The 16,712-nt window shown below is 41.7% G+C and overlaps 1 protein-coding gene across 1 annotated transcript in view; it reads right to left on the reverse strand.

The window, feature by feature from the left end:
* The window catches only part of arhgef18b (rho/rac guanine nucleotide exchange factor (GEF) 18b), a 175,249-nt gene that overhangs the window by 10,832 nt on the left and 147,705 nt on the right, over positions 1–16,712 (reverse strand). Inside the window, 13 exon segments of the mRNA XM_052038289.1 lie at positions 1,371–1,847; positions 3,401–3,448; positions 4,075–4,134; positions 5,230–5,363; positions 5,459–5,599; positions 6,473–6,652; positions 7,884–7,975; positions 10,612–10,790; positions 11,261–11,337; positions 11,651–11,905; positions 12,750–12,867; positions 12,971–13,096; positions 15,312–15,565. Of these exon segments, the coding sequence (XP_051894249.1) occupies positions 1,371–1,847; positions 3,401–3,448; positions 4,075–4,134; positions 5,230–5,363; positions 5,459–5,599; positions 6,473–6,652; positions 7,884–7,975; positions 10,612–10,790; positions 11,261–11,337; positions 11,651–11,905; positions 12,750–12,867; positions 12,971–13,096; positions 15,312–15,565 (2,141 nt within the window).

Consider the following 16,712-nt stretch of genomic DNA (forward strand, 5'->3'; position numbering starts at 1 on the left):
GATCCCCTCGCAACATCCTGTGTTCCTAGGAGAACAACCTCATCTTCTCAAGTCTATCCGTATAACTTAAGTTCTTCATCCCTGGAATAATTTTAGTAATCTCCTTTGCACCAATCTCTAAAGCTGGGCACCAATCTAAGATGTGGCACCCAAAACATTGTGGTTGCACGAGTGCTTTATAAAAGCTCACGATTTCCTAAGCTCTTGTGCTCTATGCCTCTATAACACCAAGGATCCTGGATGTTTTAAGCCTTCTATCAAACTGTCCTACCACTTACAACAAAATGTGCATCACTGCCCCCCCACCCAGATTTCTCAATCCTTATATCTGTATTAGGATTGTGCTCTCTAGTTTCTATTGCCTATTCTCATTCCTCCCACCAACATGTAACACTCTTCATTTCTCATCCTTGAATTTCACATGCCTTCCTCCATACATTCACCGGCCTGTCTTTATCATTTTGTTTGTGGGAGCTTGCTCCATGCAAGCACTGAAAACATCTTGTTGGCTGTAGAGTGTTTAGGGATGTCCTGAGGTCGTGAACGATATTACAGCAAACAAATACAGAAGGTTGGTTATTATATAGTACACAACATAAGGACTGAGTACTGGCATCAGAACAAGAGAACAAGGTTGAAGGATGAGCAGATTCAAAGATCTGACTGTATAAGGTTAATTTCAACTTGGAAACTTTCAACAGGTGGCCAGTACTAACTTCCTAGGACTGTGTAGAGATAGAAAAACAATATAACTCTGGCCATGGTTGAACCGTACCTTGACAGCAGAGGAGAGAACAGGAAATTAAGCAAACAATAATAAGAGAATTTTCTTCTACAACCTTTGGACATGCCAAAGCACATTCTACCCAAAGTCCTTCTGAGGAATTATCACCATCGTAATGCAGGAAATGCAACAGCGTAGCTCTTAAAACAGCACTGTGACAATGAGTGTGTAATCTGCTTCAGTGATGTTAATAGATCAACATTAGCCAGGACACGGGGAAGGGGGCGAAGTGTGTTATGGAACCTATTACATGCATTTGAGGGGGTAGACTGGATCTCAATTTAATAACTCAAAGTCAGCACCTGAGTAATTCTTTTTATTGTTAGCAGACACTAGAGTGTGAAATATAAATCTGCAGTCCTAAAAGATTGGTTAATGGCACATTAACCAACAATTGCAGCACTCTACATGTGTATTGTTGTACACTTCATACACCACTTTCTATCATCTCCAGCTGTACAGTGAGCCCTCAGGATTACAATGGAATGCTGGTCTAGATTCTTCTGGAGTGCCTGCAGTAGACATTGAACCTACTACTTTGAATAAACATAACTGCCCAGTCATCACATGAAACCCATTTTTTTACCTGTCCAACTTCAGATGAAAACAGGACTGTGTTCTGCTTCAGATGTTTGCGCTGCTGCTGTTCAAGGCGCTCCCTCTCCTTCTCTACTGTTCGTTGGGACTCTCGGAGACGCTCCAGATCCTGCTGGTATTCCCGCCGATGTCGGTCTAGTTCCTCCTTGTTCTGAACTACCTGCTCCGTTAACCTCTGCAATTCCTCCTCACGCTCCTGGAGCCGAGCCTCCTGGAGTTCCAGCTCCCGTTTCTGGCGATCACGTTCCCGCTCCCACTTCTGCTGCTCCTGCCGCACCTGGTTCTGCAGCTTCTGAACATTTGCTCGCTCTTCACGCTGTTTCTCAAAGTTCCGCTGTTTTTCTTGCTCCAGGAGCTGGCTCCCGCGTGAGGAGCTCAAAGCAGGTCGGTACTGTCTGTCCCGCTCCCAGCTTGCCCCCATGCTCCGCTGCATCTCAATATAACTGTCCTGTTGGACAATCATAACCTGAAGGAAACAAACAAACAAACAGACAATCAGAGCACTTAAATAGATGTAAACAGCACAGTAGTGGTTGGGAGTCGGGTGGGGTGGGTGGTGGTAAAATTTGGCCCATCGCATTCAGGCTCAGTCTTCCACTTGAACTATCTGCTCAGTACCTCCAGATGCATCATCCAAGACCCCAGTTTAGACACTTCTTTCCCTGGAAAGATGCACCATTCTACCCTTTTGCAAAGTTCAAGGCCCCAAATATTTCCCCAGGTTAAGCAATGATTTGCTTGTACTACTTTCAATTTAGCACACCATATTTATTGCTCACAGTTCATTGATCATCTCTACAGCAGACAGACCAAAGCAGATTAAGTGTCAATTTTGCAGAATATCTTTGTTCAATATCAAGTTTGACTGAGATTCCAGTTGTCTGTCACTTGACTTCTGTCTCACCCCACTCTGTCACTTCAGCCTTCGAACACTGTTCCAATGAAGCTCAAGAAATAAAACATCTTCTCTTCTGGTTCAACAATTTCAGACAATCAGCATTTCCATTTCAGATTTTATTTCTGTCAATTTAAAATGTTTATTCTGCTTATCATGCCTCCCTCATTTATACCTCCACCACGCTGCTCTTTTGTTCCCTGCTTGTCCATTTCCACCCTCTTCCACTCACAATATCATTCCTTATGGCATTCTCTCTCTCTGACCTTCCACTCGTCACAAACCCATCCTTTTATGGCCACCTCCTCTCACTGCCTCCTAAAATCAGCATGTTTTTTTTTAAAAAATCTTCTCAGTTTGGATAAAAGGTCATTGTCTCAAAGCATTAGCTCTCTGCAGATTCTGCCCAACCTGAGTATTTCAAGAATTACGTTTTTTATTAGGAAGTTGTGGGCATGCTATGTTGGCGCTGGAAGCATGGCGACACTTGTGGGCTGCCCCCAGAACACACTACGCAAAAAGATGTATTTCACCATGTGTTTCGATGTACATGTGACAAATAAAGATACCTTATCTTATTTCAGATTTCCAGCATCCTCGGTATTTACTTTTCTGAGCAATATAGCATCTCTTCACCCTTTCATACCAAAATATATCAACTCATTCTAATTTACATAGAAGGTCATCAGCAAACTTATACATCCATTTACAAGTTCGGTAACATCCTGTGGACTTTGACACTGTATTAACCACATCAGCCAATTTGGTGTGATATGCAATTTTGAAACTGGACCATCTAGGTCCTCCCCCAGATTGCTTTGTATTACATCTGCTGCAGGTGTCCTCACTTAATCTCTTATATAAAGAAATAAATTGCACTAGTCAAAAAGACAAGTTCAAAGTACTGAACTGGTGTCAATCAGCAAGTTGACCCTGCAAAGGGGGTATCTTGGATACAGAGAGAGAGGCAAAGCCCTGAAATGCTTTAGTTATCAGTGGATGTTGTGACTAGGAGGAAGGATAATATTTTCATTGCGTGAATGTGTTGTGATAAGCTGAATTCTCTAACTCAGCTGTGTCTAAATGTCCATTTTGCTGTATTAGAAATATTTAAAAATACTCACCTTCAGCTTGTAAAGCAGATGTGTCAGTCTCTGCACACTCTCAACAAACTAAAGAAAATTATATATATATTAGATCTGGAAATAACAGAAACAGCCTAAAAATTAACCTTCTTATTTAGATCTTAATCTGCCAAAAGTATCACTTTCCTAAAACTGACTTTCCCTTGTTCATTTTATTAGTGCATGTGTCAATCTCCCACTATTGTTCCGTGTAAGTAAAAGCAGTGTCTGATGTCCACCCATCCCAAATTAATTTTTTGAGTTTCACTTTCCCCTACCTTTCAGGCTTTTATAACAAGTTTAATGTTGTTTCATCATCACTGCTTTGGTTACCTGATCTTCTCTCGGTAGGGGAGGGTGGGTGTGTATCCTCCAACCTGTCCAAATACCCACTCTGCTTATTTCACATCTCTACTCACTTGCATGACAGTGGGATGAACCACCTACTTTAACCACTCCAATCCATGGCAATCCTATTGCCTCCACCCCCCCAACTCCACTCATGTATTTTGGGGGTCTACAGGTTCAGGAGGTGCTGCTGTAGATAATGGACACTGGTTGAGGTAAATGCTTAAACTTGTAGACTGCTGTTTAGGACACTTAGCACAATTTTACAAAAAAAAATCACTATTATTTTATGAAAATAAGTCAAATTTGCTCAAAACAGAACTGACCTCTGAATCACACAACAAACTGCTGCTGCTACTACTGCTGTGCCACCGAGGTATGTCGCTCTGAAATACAGCAAACAGAAACACCAAATTAGATACAAAGCCAAGTATTGACCAAATGGGGGTTCTGGTACACAGAACCACCCTGAAAGCTATTCAACCCAATGCAGTAGCACAAAGCTTCAATACAGGTTTTTGGTTATTGCAGTCATCAAACCACTGATATTTGAAAGGTGAATTTTTCCATTCACTGATGCCACATGGGCTTCTCCGCATTAGTTCATGTAAACAAAATAGTTGGTAAAGTTTAATGAAAAGCTGCCCGGTTCTTCTATTTGTTATCCTGGCAGACATGGTAATTTTGGTTTGCAATAATTTTTTGGCAAGTGACAAGTAATTACGAGAACTTACATTTGCACCTTCTTTTCTGCCCTATTCCCTTGATTTTAAAAATAACAGTCCTGGTGTTAAAATGAGTAAAGTCAGAACTGCAGTCACTTTGATCATAGAAGGGAATCCTGTTGATTCAGTGAATTGAACAGCTTATTCACTGTTTGCTGATCTAAGCTTGCATAGTGGACGGGTTGCTACAGTAATTGGCTAGGAAGGACAGAAAAGTAACTAAGGCCTGTGATAAAAATAGTAGAGCTAATTATTTGTTAGTACAGTGTATATGTGATGGGGGTTTGGTTTTGTATGGTGATTCGCTGAGGGTGTTTTAAGGAATGAAAGGATGCAGCTGAGTAACAGACTTTCCAGTGATTGAGGGGCTATCATGGACAAAGAACAGATCAGAAATTTAGGATGGAGGAGCTATTATAGAGGGTTACAGTTAATGACTGAACAGGAAACATTAACATTTTAGAGTACATTAGATTAATAAAGAAAAAGATATTAAAGAGACATGAAACAGGCAAATACATGGGATCAGGTACAAAGCTCATCTGGAAATTTATGCCATAGACTGGCTGAGCTGAATGGTCTGTATGTTGTAATTTCTATGCAATGCATGATTTGTTACCATTGAAGATTATTAGTTGACACCAATCCATCATTGAAATGTCAAAGCTTTACAGAATAGGTTAGCAGGACAGTAAAGGGAAATATCATCAATGCAAGGGATGAAAATCAAACATTAGTTCTTTGGAGTTACTGTACCATCTGTCCACTCTCACACTCGGTGTACAGGTCCGGCAGCTGGGGATCAGAACTTGCCCGAGCTCCAGCTTTTTCCTTCAGCTTCAGTTCACTGCTGGACGACAGCATGATTGACCTTCTCTTGACTGGGCCCTCTGAAAATACAAGGAAAGATTAAATGAATTTTTGAATCCCTACAAAAAACACTGCAACTTTTACAAAACTTTCTACCCAAACCAACCGCAATTACCTTTGCTTGGATTGGCCAAGCTGCTGTCGTAGCCTCCAAATGTCTCTGCTCGCCGTGGTGGCCCTGAGGACCCCAAGTTGTCTTCTAACTGCCAGTTTATGTTGCTGGACTGAGAGGCAATAAAGCTCTGAAGCTTTTCAACTGGAAGGATAGAAAGTTGTGATGTTTATACAAGACTGGACTTCAACCAGAAAACTCAGGCAGTCTACATTCCCTCACAGGTCATATTGTGCATTTGAAAAATGTTAAAAACTTTTACCCAAGATTGCCTGCTGACTTCTTTCTTGGCTATATGTTCCCCTTCCAGGAGGTAAGAGTATTAGTGTTCGGAAAGGATATGGTGTACAAGGCCACACCATCTGCTGGAAAGACAAGTTGGCTGGAGGGGTAGGGAGATGGGGAAGAGCAGGGCTTAATCACTGATGGTCAATGAGATCAAGGCTGATCTGAATGGGCCACTAATCTGCATCACAAACTTAAACATGCCAGCTCTAGGTCATTTGAAACTGTTGTGGCCCAAAGCCAGAATCCAGAGATGACATACAGTATATCCAGCTCCAAGATGAGAGGAAGATTTGCTTCAGAAATACCTTCTCCCTTAATAGTATGCCGCTAACAAGGGAGAGCATCAAATGGAGTCAATGGACTGGGTTACAAATGGAGGCTATTTTGGTTGTTATAACCCTACAGATGGGTGTGCTAGCATTTACTATCACTGGTTATTTGTGAAGAATGGCCTTAAGCTGGAGAATAGTTGTGTTCCAGTGTCAGAATCTTTAGAAATGAAATGAAGAAAAGGAAGGAACACTTGGTGAGTGGGCAACTGGGGAGTGCAGTACTATCTGATTTTTGTCCTTTATTAGTCCAGAAGTGCTGGGTTAGACTGTCACAAGAGCAGGCACTTGTGTACAACCATATTACCCAAAGGATAGAGTTTGGATGGTACAGTCACCATCTTAAAACCACTCTGATCCTTGTCTCACTACTAGTTCTGGGTGCCTGGCTCTAACTTACCTTCCTTCAACACCTCAGTGAACACAATATCTCCCCGCTGAGACTCCACAGTGTCAGCTCGAAGCAGCGGCCGTGGTCTTCCTGTGTCCAGGTAACCATTGACTTCCGCTATTTCACTGTAAATATCCAACTTCTCAGTCAGGGTCCGTCTGAGCATATCATCCTTTGCACTCAATTGCTCTAGAAGTGAAACAAATAATTACTCAGCAAGGAAGTGCTATGTAATGCTACTGGCCAGAGAATTTATAATCCACAGCAGCACAATCAAAAACATGACATTCTGCCGGCCTGGGATCAAAGGCACCACCCGGTGCAGTACCATGTCACACAAGAACATTCCTATATCCCTCAATTACTGGGGATTCCTAAAATATGTTGATCTCAGCCCTAAGTAAACTGAACAGCCATGGCTCTCTGGGATAGATTAATTACAGGATACAGGCATCATTAGCAAGGGTAGCATTTATTGCCCGTTCCTACATGTTGATGATAAGGTGGGAGAAAGGCTAAGCTCCAAACTGCCTCAGTCTGTGTAAAGGTGCTGCTGGGTACAGACTTCCTGCATCGCTAGGTCAAAATCCCAGAACAGTCATACATTTCTAAATGAAGGTGGCATGTGACTTGGAGGAGACCCGACAGATGGTGTTGCTCTTATGCGCCTACTATGCTTGTCCTAGCTGGTAAAGATTGCTGGTTTGCTAGGTGCTATTGAAGAAACCTTGGTGAATAGCAGAGTCATAGATGATGCAAAATGAAACCATGGTAAACCAGCAATGAAAGTAGAAATTATTTGTTTTGGAGAATTGGTGCCCATCAGATGGGCTGCTTCATCCTGGATGATGTCAAACTTTAAGAGCTGGAGTTGCACTCACATGTGGAGACTGCCACACATCTACTTGTGCCTTGTGTATGGTAGAATGGCTTTGGAGTCAGGTGACAAGTCACTCATAGCAGGATATCTAACCTCTGACTTGCTCTTGCAGCCACAGCATTCATGCAACTGCTCTAGTTAATTTTCTGGTCAAAATATAATCTTCAGGATGTTGGTGCAGCAACTCAGCAATGACAGTAAATGTCACAGGGAGTAATTCAACTTTCTTCCTTCCTCCAGACTGTGCCTACCTAGCTGATCTCAGGCAGTGAACAATGAAGATATTACAAGTTCACACAAATTCTGGATTGCTGAGGGGAAAGTCTCCCTTTCCAAAGATTTTGCATGGACTCTCCAACTGAAGAACATACACACCTGGACATGCATAACACACAGGCACCACTTGATGAGACTCACAAGTGAGGTGCTGCAGTTTTGCTTATGCCTGGACTTCTCAAGCAAGCACCAGCGACCATCTTGGGTAGCGCAAGCAAAAAAAAAGTCAACTCAAAATAATAATCTCCAGAAAGATCCTCTTACGTTGAAGCTCTTTGATACGGGCAGCTCGACCCTCATCCTGTCGCCATTCCTCCTCTTGCTCACCAAGGTCTGTTGCCTCTTCAATTGGGTACCTGAGCAAAGTAAAAAGATTTTTAGCCACTGGCTTGAAGTCAGGAGGACTCACTTGCAGAGGCAATAAACAGATGGCAGAAATAAAAGTCTTGAAACTACATATCACCTTTTAACTTCAGGACATCTCAAAGCACTTCATAGCTAATTAAGGTGTTTCTGAAAAGTAGTTACTTTTGTTACCTAGCAAATGTAGCAATTAATTCGCAAACAGCAAGCTAGCACAAACAGCAATGACTTAGAGAGCAGATGATCTGCTTTAGTAATCCTAATGAAAGGATAAATATTGGCCAGCATACCAGTGGAACTTCCATGTTCTTCAAAGTAGTCAGGCATCTTTTGTTTTCATCTGAAAGGTCCTCTGTTTAATGACTTTTCCAAAAGATATTAACTTCCAATTTTAATTTTTTTTTGAAGGGATCCCTGGTCATCCCAGCCACCTTGAACTACTGTGATCTGTATGGTGCAAGTTCTCTAACATAACTGTTAAACAGGGTATTTGAGAATTTAGACCAAATGGCAGTGAAGGAATGGTGATATATTTACAAATGCGTGTTTCGGAAAACTCACACGCGGTAGTGCTTTGATGCAATTTTTATTGTTGCCGTTTAAGTGATGGTGAATACAGACTTGGGAGGTGCACAATAGGAGTGGCGAGTTGAGATGGTGGAACTGGTGGACAGTGCACATAACCCACCAGTGGCAGAGAAAGTAAATGACCGGGGCTGGGGTGTGGGGGAGATGCACTGATTGATCAGGTCACTTTTTTCTTGATGCTGCTGAGTTGAGTTCTGCTGGAGCTGCACTCTTCTGAATGTAGATAGCCTAACACACTCTTGGCAGTAGCCTTTTAGATGATAAAGACTTGAGAGTCGAGAAATAAGTCACTCGTGCAGAATAGTCAGCCTCTTAACTCAATGCTCCAGCCTCAAGAGCAGGCAAGTTTCTAGTCAATGATGATTTGCAAGATGTTGAGGGTGAGCAATTTGGCAATGATAACTATGCTGAATGCTGAGATTAGACTCTCCTTTAAAGATTATTATCTGGGATTTGCAACTTGAGTTCAGAAAGACCATCAGTATCAGGAAAATGAATGTCATTGCCCAGGCTACTGCCATACCACCAAAAATTAGAACTGAGAATGCTTTAAGAGGTTGTTGACAATTTCAGATACCTGGCTCCACATTCACCAGCAATCTGTCACTTGGATGTTGAAACCAACAAAAATTGCAGTTGTCACGTTCAAGCTAAGAATATGTGGTTTAACAACTGGAAAACACCAAACTAAGCATCTATAAAACTGTGTCCTTACTGCACTCCTACATAGGCTTGGAAAACATGCAAGGCAAGAAGAAAGGCTTTGAAGCTTCCATCTTCACTGCCTTAGATTTATCTTAGGCACTGCTGATGCGATAAGATCACCAACTCAGAAGTGCTGGAGCATGCAGATGGTCAGCATATATTCATCACTAGGCCATCCATGTTTGTGGTGTATTGGGCACCATATTCCTACAGTACACTATCACTAGTCACCCATCTCTGGGTCACTATCACTCGTCATCCATCTCTCCAACTGTAAGATTTGAAGATGGTGGGCATCAACAGACACTGGGAAGTGGCCAGTGATGGTCCACACTTCTGGATGACGAGGCGATGAAAATCAGAAAGTTCAAATGCTGCAAAGGGGGTCCAGAGAAAACCTCAGCCCACTGCATTCATGTGTAGCAAATGCAGCAAAGACTGCCACATCAGAGTGGGCTCCTAGGCTACCCAGATGTTCAACATGGAACTGATCACCAATGTATAAGCTATCATCCTACAGAAAGCTGCTATCTAAGCCCATGTCTGCACTTAACCCTGGTTTAGCAGCATACAGGCATGGATTTCATTAATTGAGGACTTGCAAATGGAACCAATTACAATGCAATCTATAAACAATCCTTCATGATGCAGGGAAATTATTGATGAAGCATTGATGATTGGGCCTAGAAAACTGCCCTGAGGAACTCATACAACCAACTGAAGTCAAAATGAGCCAGCAATTATAACTGTCTTTCTTTGTGCTAGGTATGACAGCACACCCTCAGTACTACACTGGAGGGTCACACCTCTAGAATATCCGACTTAAGACTCAGATGGTGGTGACAACTGTTGATATTTTTTAGCCAGGAATCCAAACCAGTTAAATTAAGAGTAAGCAATGTCAAATTATTACTGCAGATGTTATTAATCTCATAGATGGCTGCATTGTGCCATTTCAGCACAAATTCCTTTTAAATAGCTCTTGGCTGATTTTTGCATTGGTCAGGTTAGAATTTACTCAGTAACAAAACAGCCAATTTGTAAAAACATATAATGTGATCAAAGCAAGGCCGATGTACTGCTTTGCCTCTTAGCACTAGATTACCCACTGGACCTAGCCAAAGGAGCACTTACAAACAGTGTTCTACATGGACACAAGAGCGTGAGACAGAGAAATAGTGCTGGGATAGCTGTTCAGAACCCAAGCAAGTTACAAGTGCATTGTTAAGGCTGGGTTAGGGCCCCTGTTGATAGGAAAGACCATATGGGTGGGTATAGCTCTCCAATTTATGGTTAGTGCTTCAGTTGAGAGGCATTGTTTGTTGTGCTTCACTACCTGCATATTGCATCCCGAATAACTGCCATCCAAGTGTTGCGCTCGTCCTTGGAATTGGTGTGGATTTCGTACATCTCAGGGCCCTCATCAGAAGCACTGATGAGGAACATTCCTTTCTCTTCATTGGCTACTTCTCTGACGATCAGCTTGTGCAGTGAGATGCCAGCTGGCTTCTGGTCCTGAGAATTTGAAGGAGGCAGAGACTGAATTAGGGCAAAAGTATAATGACTCAAAACAGATACATAGCAGCTCTCTACAATACTTTTATAAACGAAAGATAAAACTAACATTTCCCCTTTCCTGTACTCTTGCTTCTACTAGATTGTAGAGCAAGTCATTCGATTGTTCTCCAACATTACCAAATCCCTTGAACAATCAGATGTGACAAATCCCCCTCAGTCATACATTCATTTTTACCTCACACCCAGCTGGTTTGCACAGAGTGAGCAGGGTTATAGTTTGGCATTATACAACAGGTTTCAGACAAGTACTAGAGTACAGCCTGAAACATGACCCAGACTGCTCTTTCCAAGAGAAAAGGAAACGTAGTACACTGGTGTACTGTTCATATCATACACCTTCAGTCTGTAAACTGGCAAGTAGAGCTTTGTGCAACAGGCTGTCCTTTCCTCCAGCCCTATAAACTTACCACAGTAGCAAACAAATATTTCTGGTCCTTTTCTTGAAGTAACAGAATCACATCTGATAAAAGGAGAGCCAGAATGTCTAAAGAAGAGGTGGAATAGGAAAATAATTAATAAATAATCTTCCTGGCTGTTTATCCCCACCCAACATGTGCCCCCCCCCACATCTTCAAGGCAAGCTGGTTCAGTTTTCCAAATTTAGGATAGAAATTACATTGTAGAATTTCATTCTTCCTCATTACAATTTTCAATTACTGACATCAAGAAACCAGGCTGTAGTTAATTTCCCTACTTGATTCATCTCTTGTCGCCATCCTACAACGGACCCTGTTAACAGGATGCCTTTGAACACCTCCCTACTGCCATGAAACACAAGTTCCAAACTGGATTTCTACCTTTTAGCCGCCCAGATGCTGCCTTCCAGCAGACTACTCCTTCATGTAAGAGTCTTCTCTTTGGTCGCAACATGTTCAATTTATGGAAGGTGCTGCCATTCTTGAGCTTGGCCGTTGACTTGATATCCATCCTATTCACAATTGCCTTCCAGCGGTGAGCTTTCTCGCACAGACTCACTCTCTCGTCTACCTCTGTTATGGTGTCCTTTATTAGAGCCAATGCCTTGGTCAGCTCTTCATGATCCTCTGAACCAGCTTAGGAAAGACAAGGGGAACACGCATCAGTTTTAGTAGAGGACTGGAGTCTCCATGTGTACCTGGAAACTCCTAATGCTTTACTTTTCCAAGTGCTGCTCCATAGCTCTTTACTTTGGGATCACACATTCTTGAAATGAGGCACTCTTTGGAGGAACAGTGCTCGTTGAGTGATGCAATGGATCAATGTCTATGATTTCCCACTTCTGGCTTCAAAGCGTACTACATGGGGCAGAGTCCTCAGGTGGAAAATTGGCCCTTTCCCCATAATAAGTAGGAACATAATAAGTACAATTCATCATTCTCTGAAACAAATTAATTTTAATGAGATCTTTTCACATACCCAGCAAGAACTTAAATAACCCTCTTGCTACTCTTTGGTATTGGTTTATTATTGTCACTTGTATCGAGGTACAGTGAAAAACTTGTCTTGCATACTGATCATACAGGTCAAGGCTGAAACAAGAGGAAACAGCACCCACTGCCAGTTGAATAAATGTGTCACAGCTGGACAGGTGGTGGATACAGCTCCATTAATGCAGGGCTGAAAGCATTCTGGAAACAATTAAGCTAAGACAAGGTGAGAGTAATGGCTTGAGGGAAGCACAAGTTGAAAATGGAGTTTGTGAAATTGGAGTCAGTGAAAAGCACTGATCATTGTGCTGCCTTTAAAATAAAGACGGGAACGTATGGAGAGAGGGTATAGATCATTGAGCTGCAAGGCATTAAGCATAAAACTAAGGTTGACACCAAACAGTTATACAAAATCAGCAGTCTTTTCAAAATTCAGTGGAACAATCCACTTTCATCAGCAAAGCAATCGCTTCCACTCAATGTATCATACCTTCAGTATTTTGAATAATTCTCTCCACTAGCACAGGGTACTTTGTAATGCGTTGAGTGACTAGTAAAATGCACTCCTGTACTCCAAGGCGCCTCACCACAGAATAATTACTTAATTTCTGTAAAAGACAAAATATGCTATAGTGAGACTGAGATAAATTTTTCTTGGGTGGATGGCATGATTGATTAAATGCTCCATGTTTGCCTCTTCAGAGTACGCACCTTGATCAGGTTCTGAAACTTCTTGTTCTGCTGGTACATTACTTTGTAAAAATTCACTGCCTCATTGTGCTGACCACAGAAGTCCCCATACTGTACCTTCACTTCATCTCCACATTCACCTGAAAACTGAGGCAAAAATATATTTATAGATGCCATCAAAAAAATGACTCCACACGTTTACATTGATTACTGATTTTTCCGGTTTTCTTTATGAACTTATTACATTAGCAGGATGTAGACAGAGTAAAACTCTCTCTACGTTGTCCCTTCAAACAATTCCAAGCCAGGTGCAGGACACAGAGCAAGATTTTCTCAACATAGTTCCAGCAATTACAACAGTTGAAGTACAGGACAAAGTTCATGAACTTCAATTATGGATGAGAATGAATCTCACTGCAGCATCGTGACACGTTGGAGGTGATGTGCCCCAAACTGCTCAGTTCTCCAGGTGTAGTCTAACCAGGGCTGTGTTTGGTTTTCCCATTTGTTTCAATGACCCATCTTGCAAATGCTCTTAATCTCATGAATAAGATTAAGAACTTGGTTCCAAATTAGGAGTAGGTTTTCTGCTCTGGGTCCATAGCTACAAGGCGACTATCCAGAATTTGTTCTGTACAATGTCACTTATGCAAAAAAAAACCTTGATAAACAACCCCATCACCCACACATTCCTCCCACCAGTTCCCCTCCTCATCTCTTCCCTTTATTCTATGGTCCACTGTCCTCCATCAGATTCCATCTTCTTCAGCCCTTCGTTACTTCCACCTATCACCTCAGGTCAACTTCATTCCCACTCTCCCCCCTCCCCACCTGCCTATCACCCTTCCCCCCCCTTCACCTGGATCCAGCTCTTGGTCCACCCCTTTCCCCCACCTTTTCATACTGGCTATCTCCCCTCTTTCCAGTCCTGAAGGGTCCCAACCCAAAATGTCAATTGTCCATTTCCCTCCATAGATACTGCCTGACCCACTGAGTTCCTCCAGCTCCTTTGTGTGTTGTCCCAGACTTCCAGCATCTGCAGTCACGTGTCTCAATAAACAAGAGGCATGTGGCCAAAAATCTACAAATTGTCATGAAGATATTTTCATGAGTTATCAGTTAAAAGGGCATATGGTGAGCATTACCAACCATACCCCACCTCATCACCATGTTTCTTTTACTGATATTCTGTTTATTCCTGTAAATTTCAAGTGGGAGGAAATTTCTTAAAAGGTTTGTTAACCACCACTGTATTTGCCAGTATGCAATAAACCAATTCTCTTTGTGTGTCTCCGGTACAAATTTGCATTGACTGACATCAGCAGTTGACACTGAGTTAACACTGCTAAGGTCAACATGTGGTAATCACAGGGGAAAACATCACAAGAAAATGCTCAGAACCAACTATTCAAAAGTTTAAAATTACATTTCATTCACTGGGTGTGGGTGTCACTCGCAAGCCCAGCATTTATTGCCCATCCCTAATTATCCTTGGATCTGAGGCCATTTTGGAGAATAGCTGCATTATGGCAAATCTGGAGTAAACAAAAAGGAGCTGGAATTGGAAGAGAAGATTTCCTTTCCTAAAGGATGTTAGAGAACAGAGAGCCATCATGATTAATTCTAGGTTTTATTTAACAATTTACTGTAAATCCTCAGTCAATACAATGGAATCTGAACTCATCACTAGATCACAGTATGGTGGCATCACTCGATTAGCATTTAGAGGCCTGGACTTTTGATCCATACACATTAAAAACCAACTAGAACAGGAGGGGAATTAAATTCAAGTAATTAAAAAAACATCTGGAATAAGCAGCATCATTAACAGTAATCATGAAACTACCAGATTGTTTTAAAAGCTCATCTGGTTCACTGATGTCTTATGTGCAGCTCCAGAATCTAATGATGTATTTAACTTTTGACCATTCTCTGAAATGGCCTGGCAAACTACCCAGTTCAAAGGCAATTAAGGATTAATAAATGGTGGCTTTGCCAAATGATATTCAAAAAAACGAAGAGCTCTGGATTACTAGCCCAATCCGGTAACAACCACAATCATACTGTAATACAAACAGAAAATGCTGGAAACACTCAAATGGTCAGGTAGCATCTGTGGATAGTGAAACAGAGTTTCAGGTTGAAGGTTAACTGTGTTGCTCTCCACTGCTGTTGTCTTATCTGCTGAGTGTTTCCAACATATTCTGTTTCTATTTCAGATTTCCAGTACTTAAAATATTTTGATTTTCACTACCTTTCTGTACTGCTCACCACCCTTCTCATTCTGAGGCACAAAAGGTAGCAGTAAAGCTTTTTTAGTCTTCTCACCCAACAATGAACCATGACCACACCTGTTCCCTACCTGTTGTGTGAGGATATCTCCAATTCGCTGGATGAGGTAATTCCGTTCACTTCCTTCCTCCAAGGAACTTTTCCGTCGTTCTTTCAGACGAGAGAAGAAGCATTTGTGGATCTCCAGTAGCCGGCGCAAGCAGGGAAAGATTCTGTCCACAACGCATTGATCGCTTAATTGAAGCTCCTCCTCCATTCCTCGGCAGTATACATGGAGCATAATTTTCAGAGTTCGGACGTGATGCATCTCTGTCTGCATTAGTTCTTTGGACAAATGGGAGAAGTAGATTTATAAACATTTACAGCACAGAGAAGGCCATTCTGTTCAATGAGTCTGCATTGGCCAAAGATGAGCTATCGAGATTAATCCCACTTTCCAGCGGTCACTCAGCTTTGAAAATCAGAGCACATCACGTACTCTCACAGGTACATCTTAAAGGAAGGGTTTGTTTCCTTTCAGGCTGCACATTCTGGACCCCACTACTCAAGAGATTTGCACTTACAGGTAATCCTCATGTTACCAGGGGAAGGGCGGGGGGGGGGAGTGGGGGGGTGGTGGTTGGTGGGGTGTTGAAAGAGTGGGAACTGCATTCCTAGAAAACGGTCCATATCATCGTTTTATATAACGTGAAGCAGCATCATTTGCACATGCATCAAGAAATGCGATTTGAAAAAAAAAATTTTGTGCTGATTTATTTACTTTATTCCCCCCAATCAAATTCTGAGAGCGCGAATTTTGTTCTGTATCTCCAATTTCTGGGTAGTGATGTGTGAATTTTGTAAGGGCAAATTTCCATAAACTGAACAGCTATAATGCCAGTATCTCTCTTTCAAGACCTCATAGTTGTAGGAAAATGAGAAATATCAGTAGTAGGCCATTTGGCCCTTCAAGTCTTGTCTGATTAGATTTTCCTCATCTTAATCTGCAGGAACTCCTGTATTTGAGACTGTAAACCCATGTTCTAGGCACCCCAGCTAAGGGAAAGATTGTGTGCATTTACCTCGTCAAGCCCCATAAGAATTTTATGTTTCTATGAGATCACTTCTCATCCTTCTGAGGACTATAGACCAGACCACCTAACATCTCCTCACAGAACAATTCTTATAACCCAGTAATCCAGTGAAGGTTCATTTGTACTTCCTCTACAGCAAGCCTATTCTTGCTATAAGACAAAATGTGATATTTCAAGATTGCTCTCAGCAGGGACCTATATATTTCTCTATATATCTTTACTCTTGTACTCCAATTGTCTTACAATAAAGGCCAAAATAAAATTCACCTTTCTATTTGTTTAGCATTCCTGCATATTAATGGTCAAGGATTTGTGTGTAATGACACCCAGGTCCTTATGAAAATCATTTTTAAATCTCTTATGATTTAAAACATACTCTGCTTTTCTATTTTTTCTAT

This window comes from Pristis pectinata, chromosome 24, assembly GCF_009764475.1.
Source record: "Pristis pectinata isolate sPriPec2 chromosome 24, sPriPec2.1.pri, whole genome shotgun sequence".
NCBI classification, from domain to species: domain Eukaryota; kingdom Metazoa; phylum Chordata; class Chondrichthyes; order Rhinopristiformes; family Pristidae; genus Pristis; species Pristis pectinata.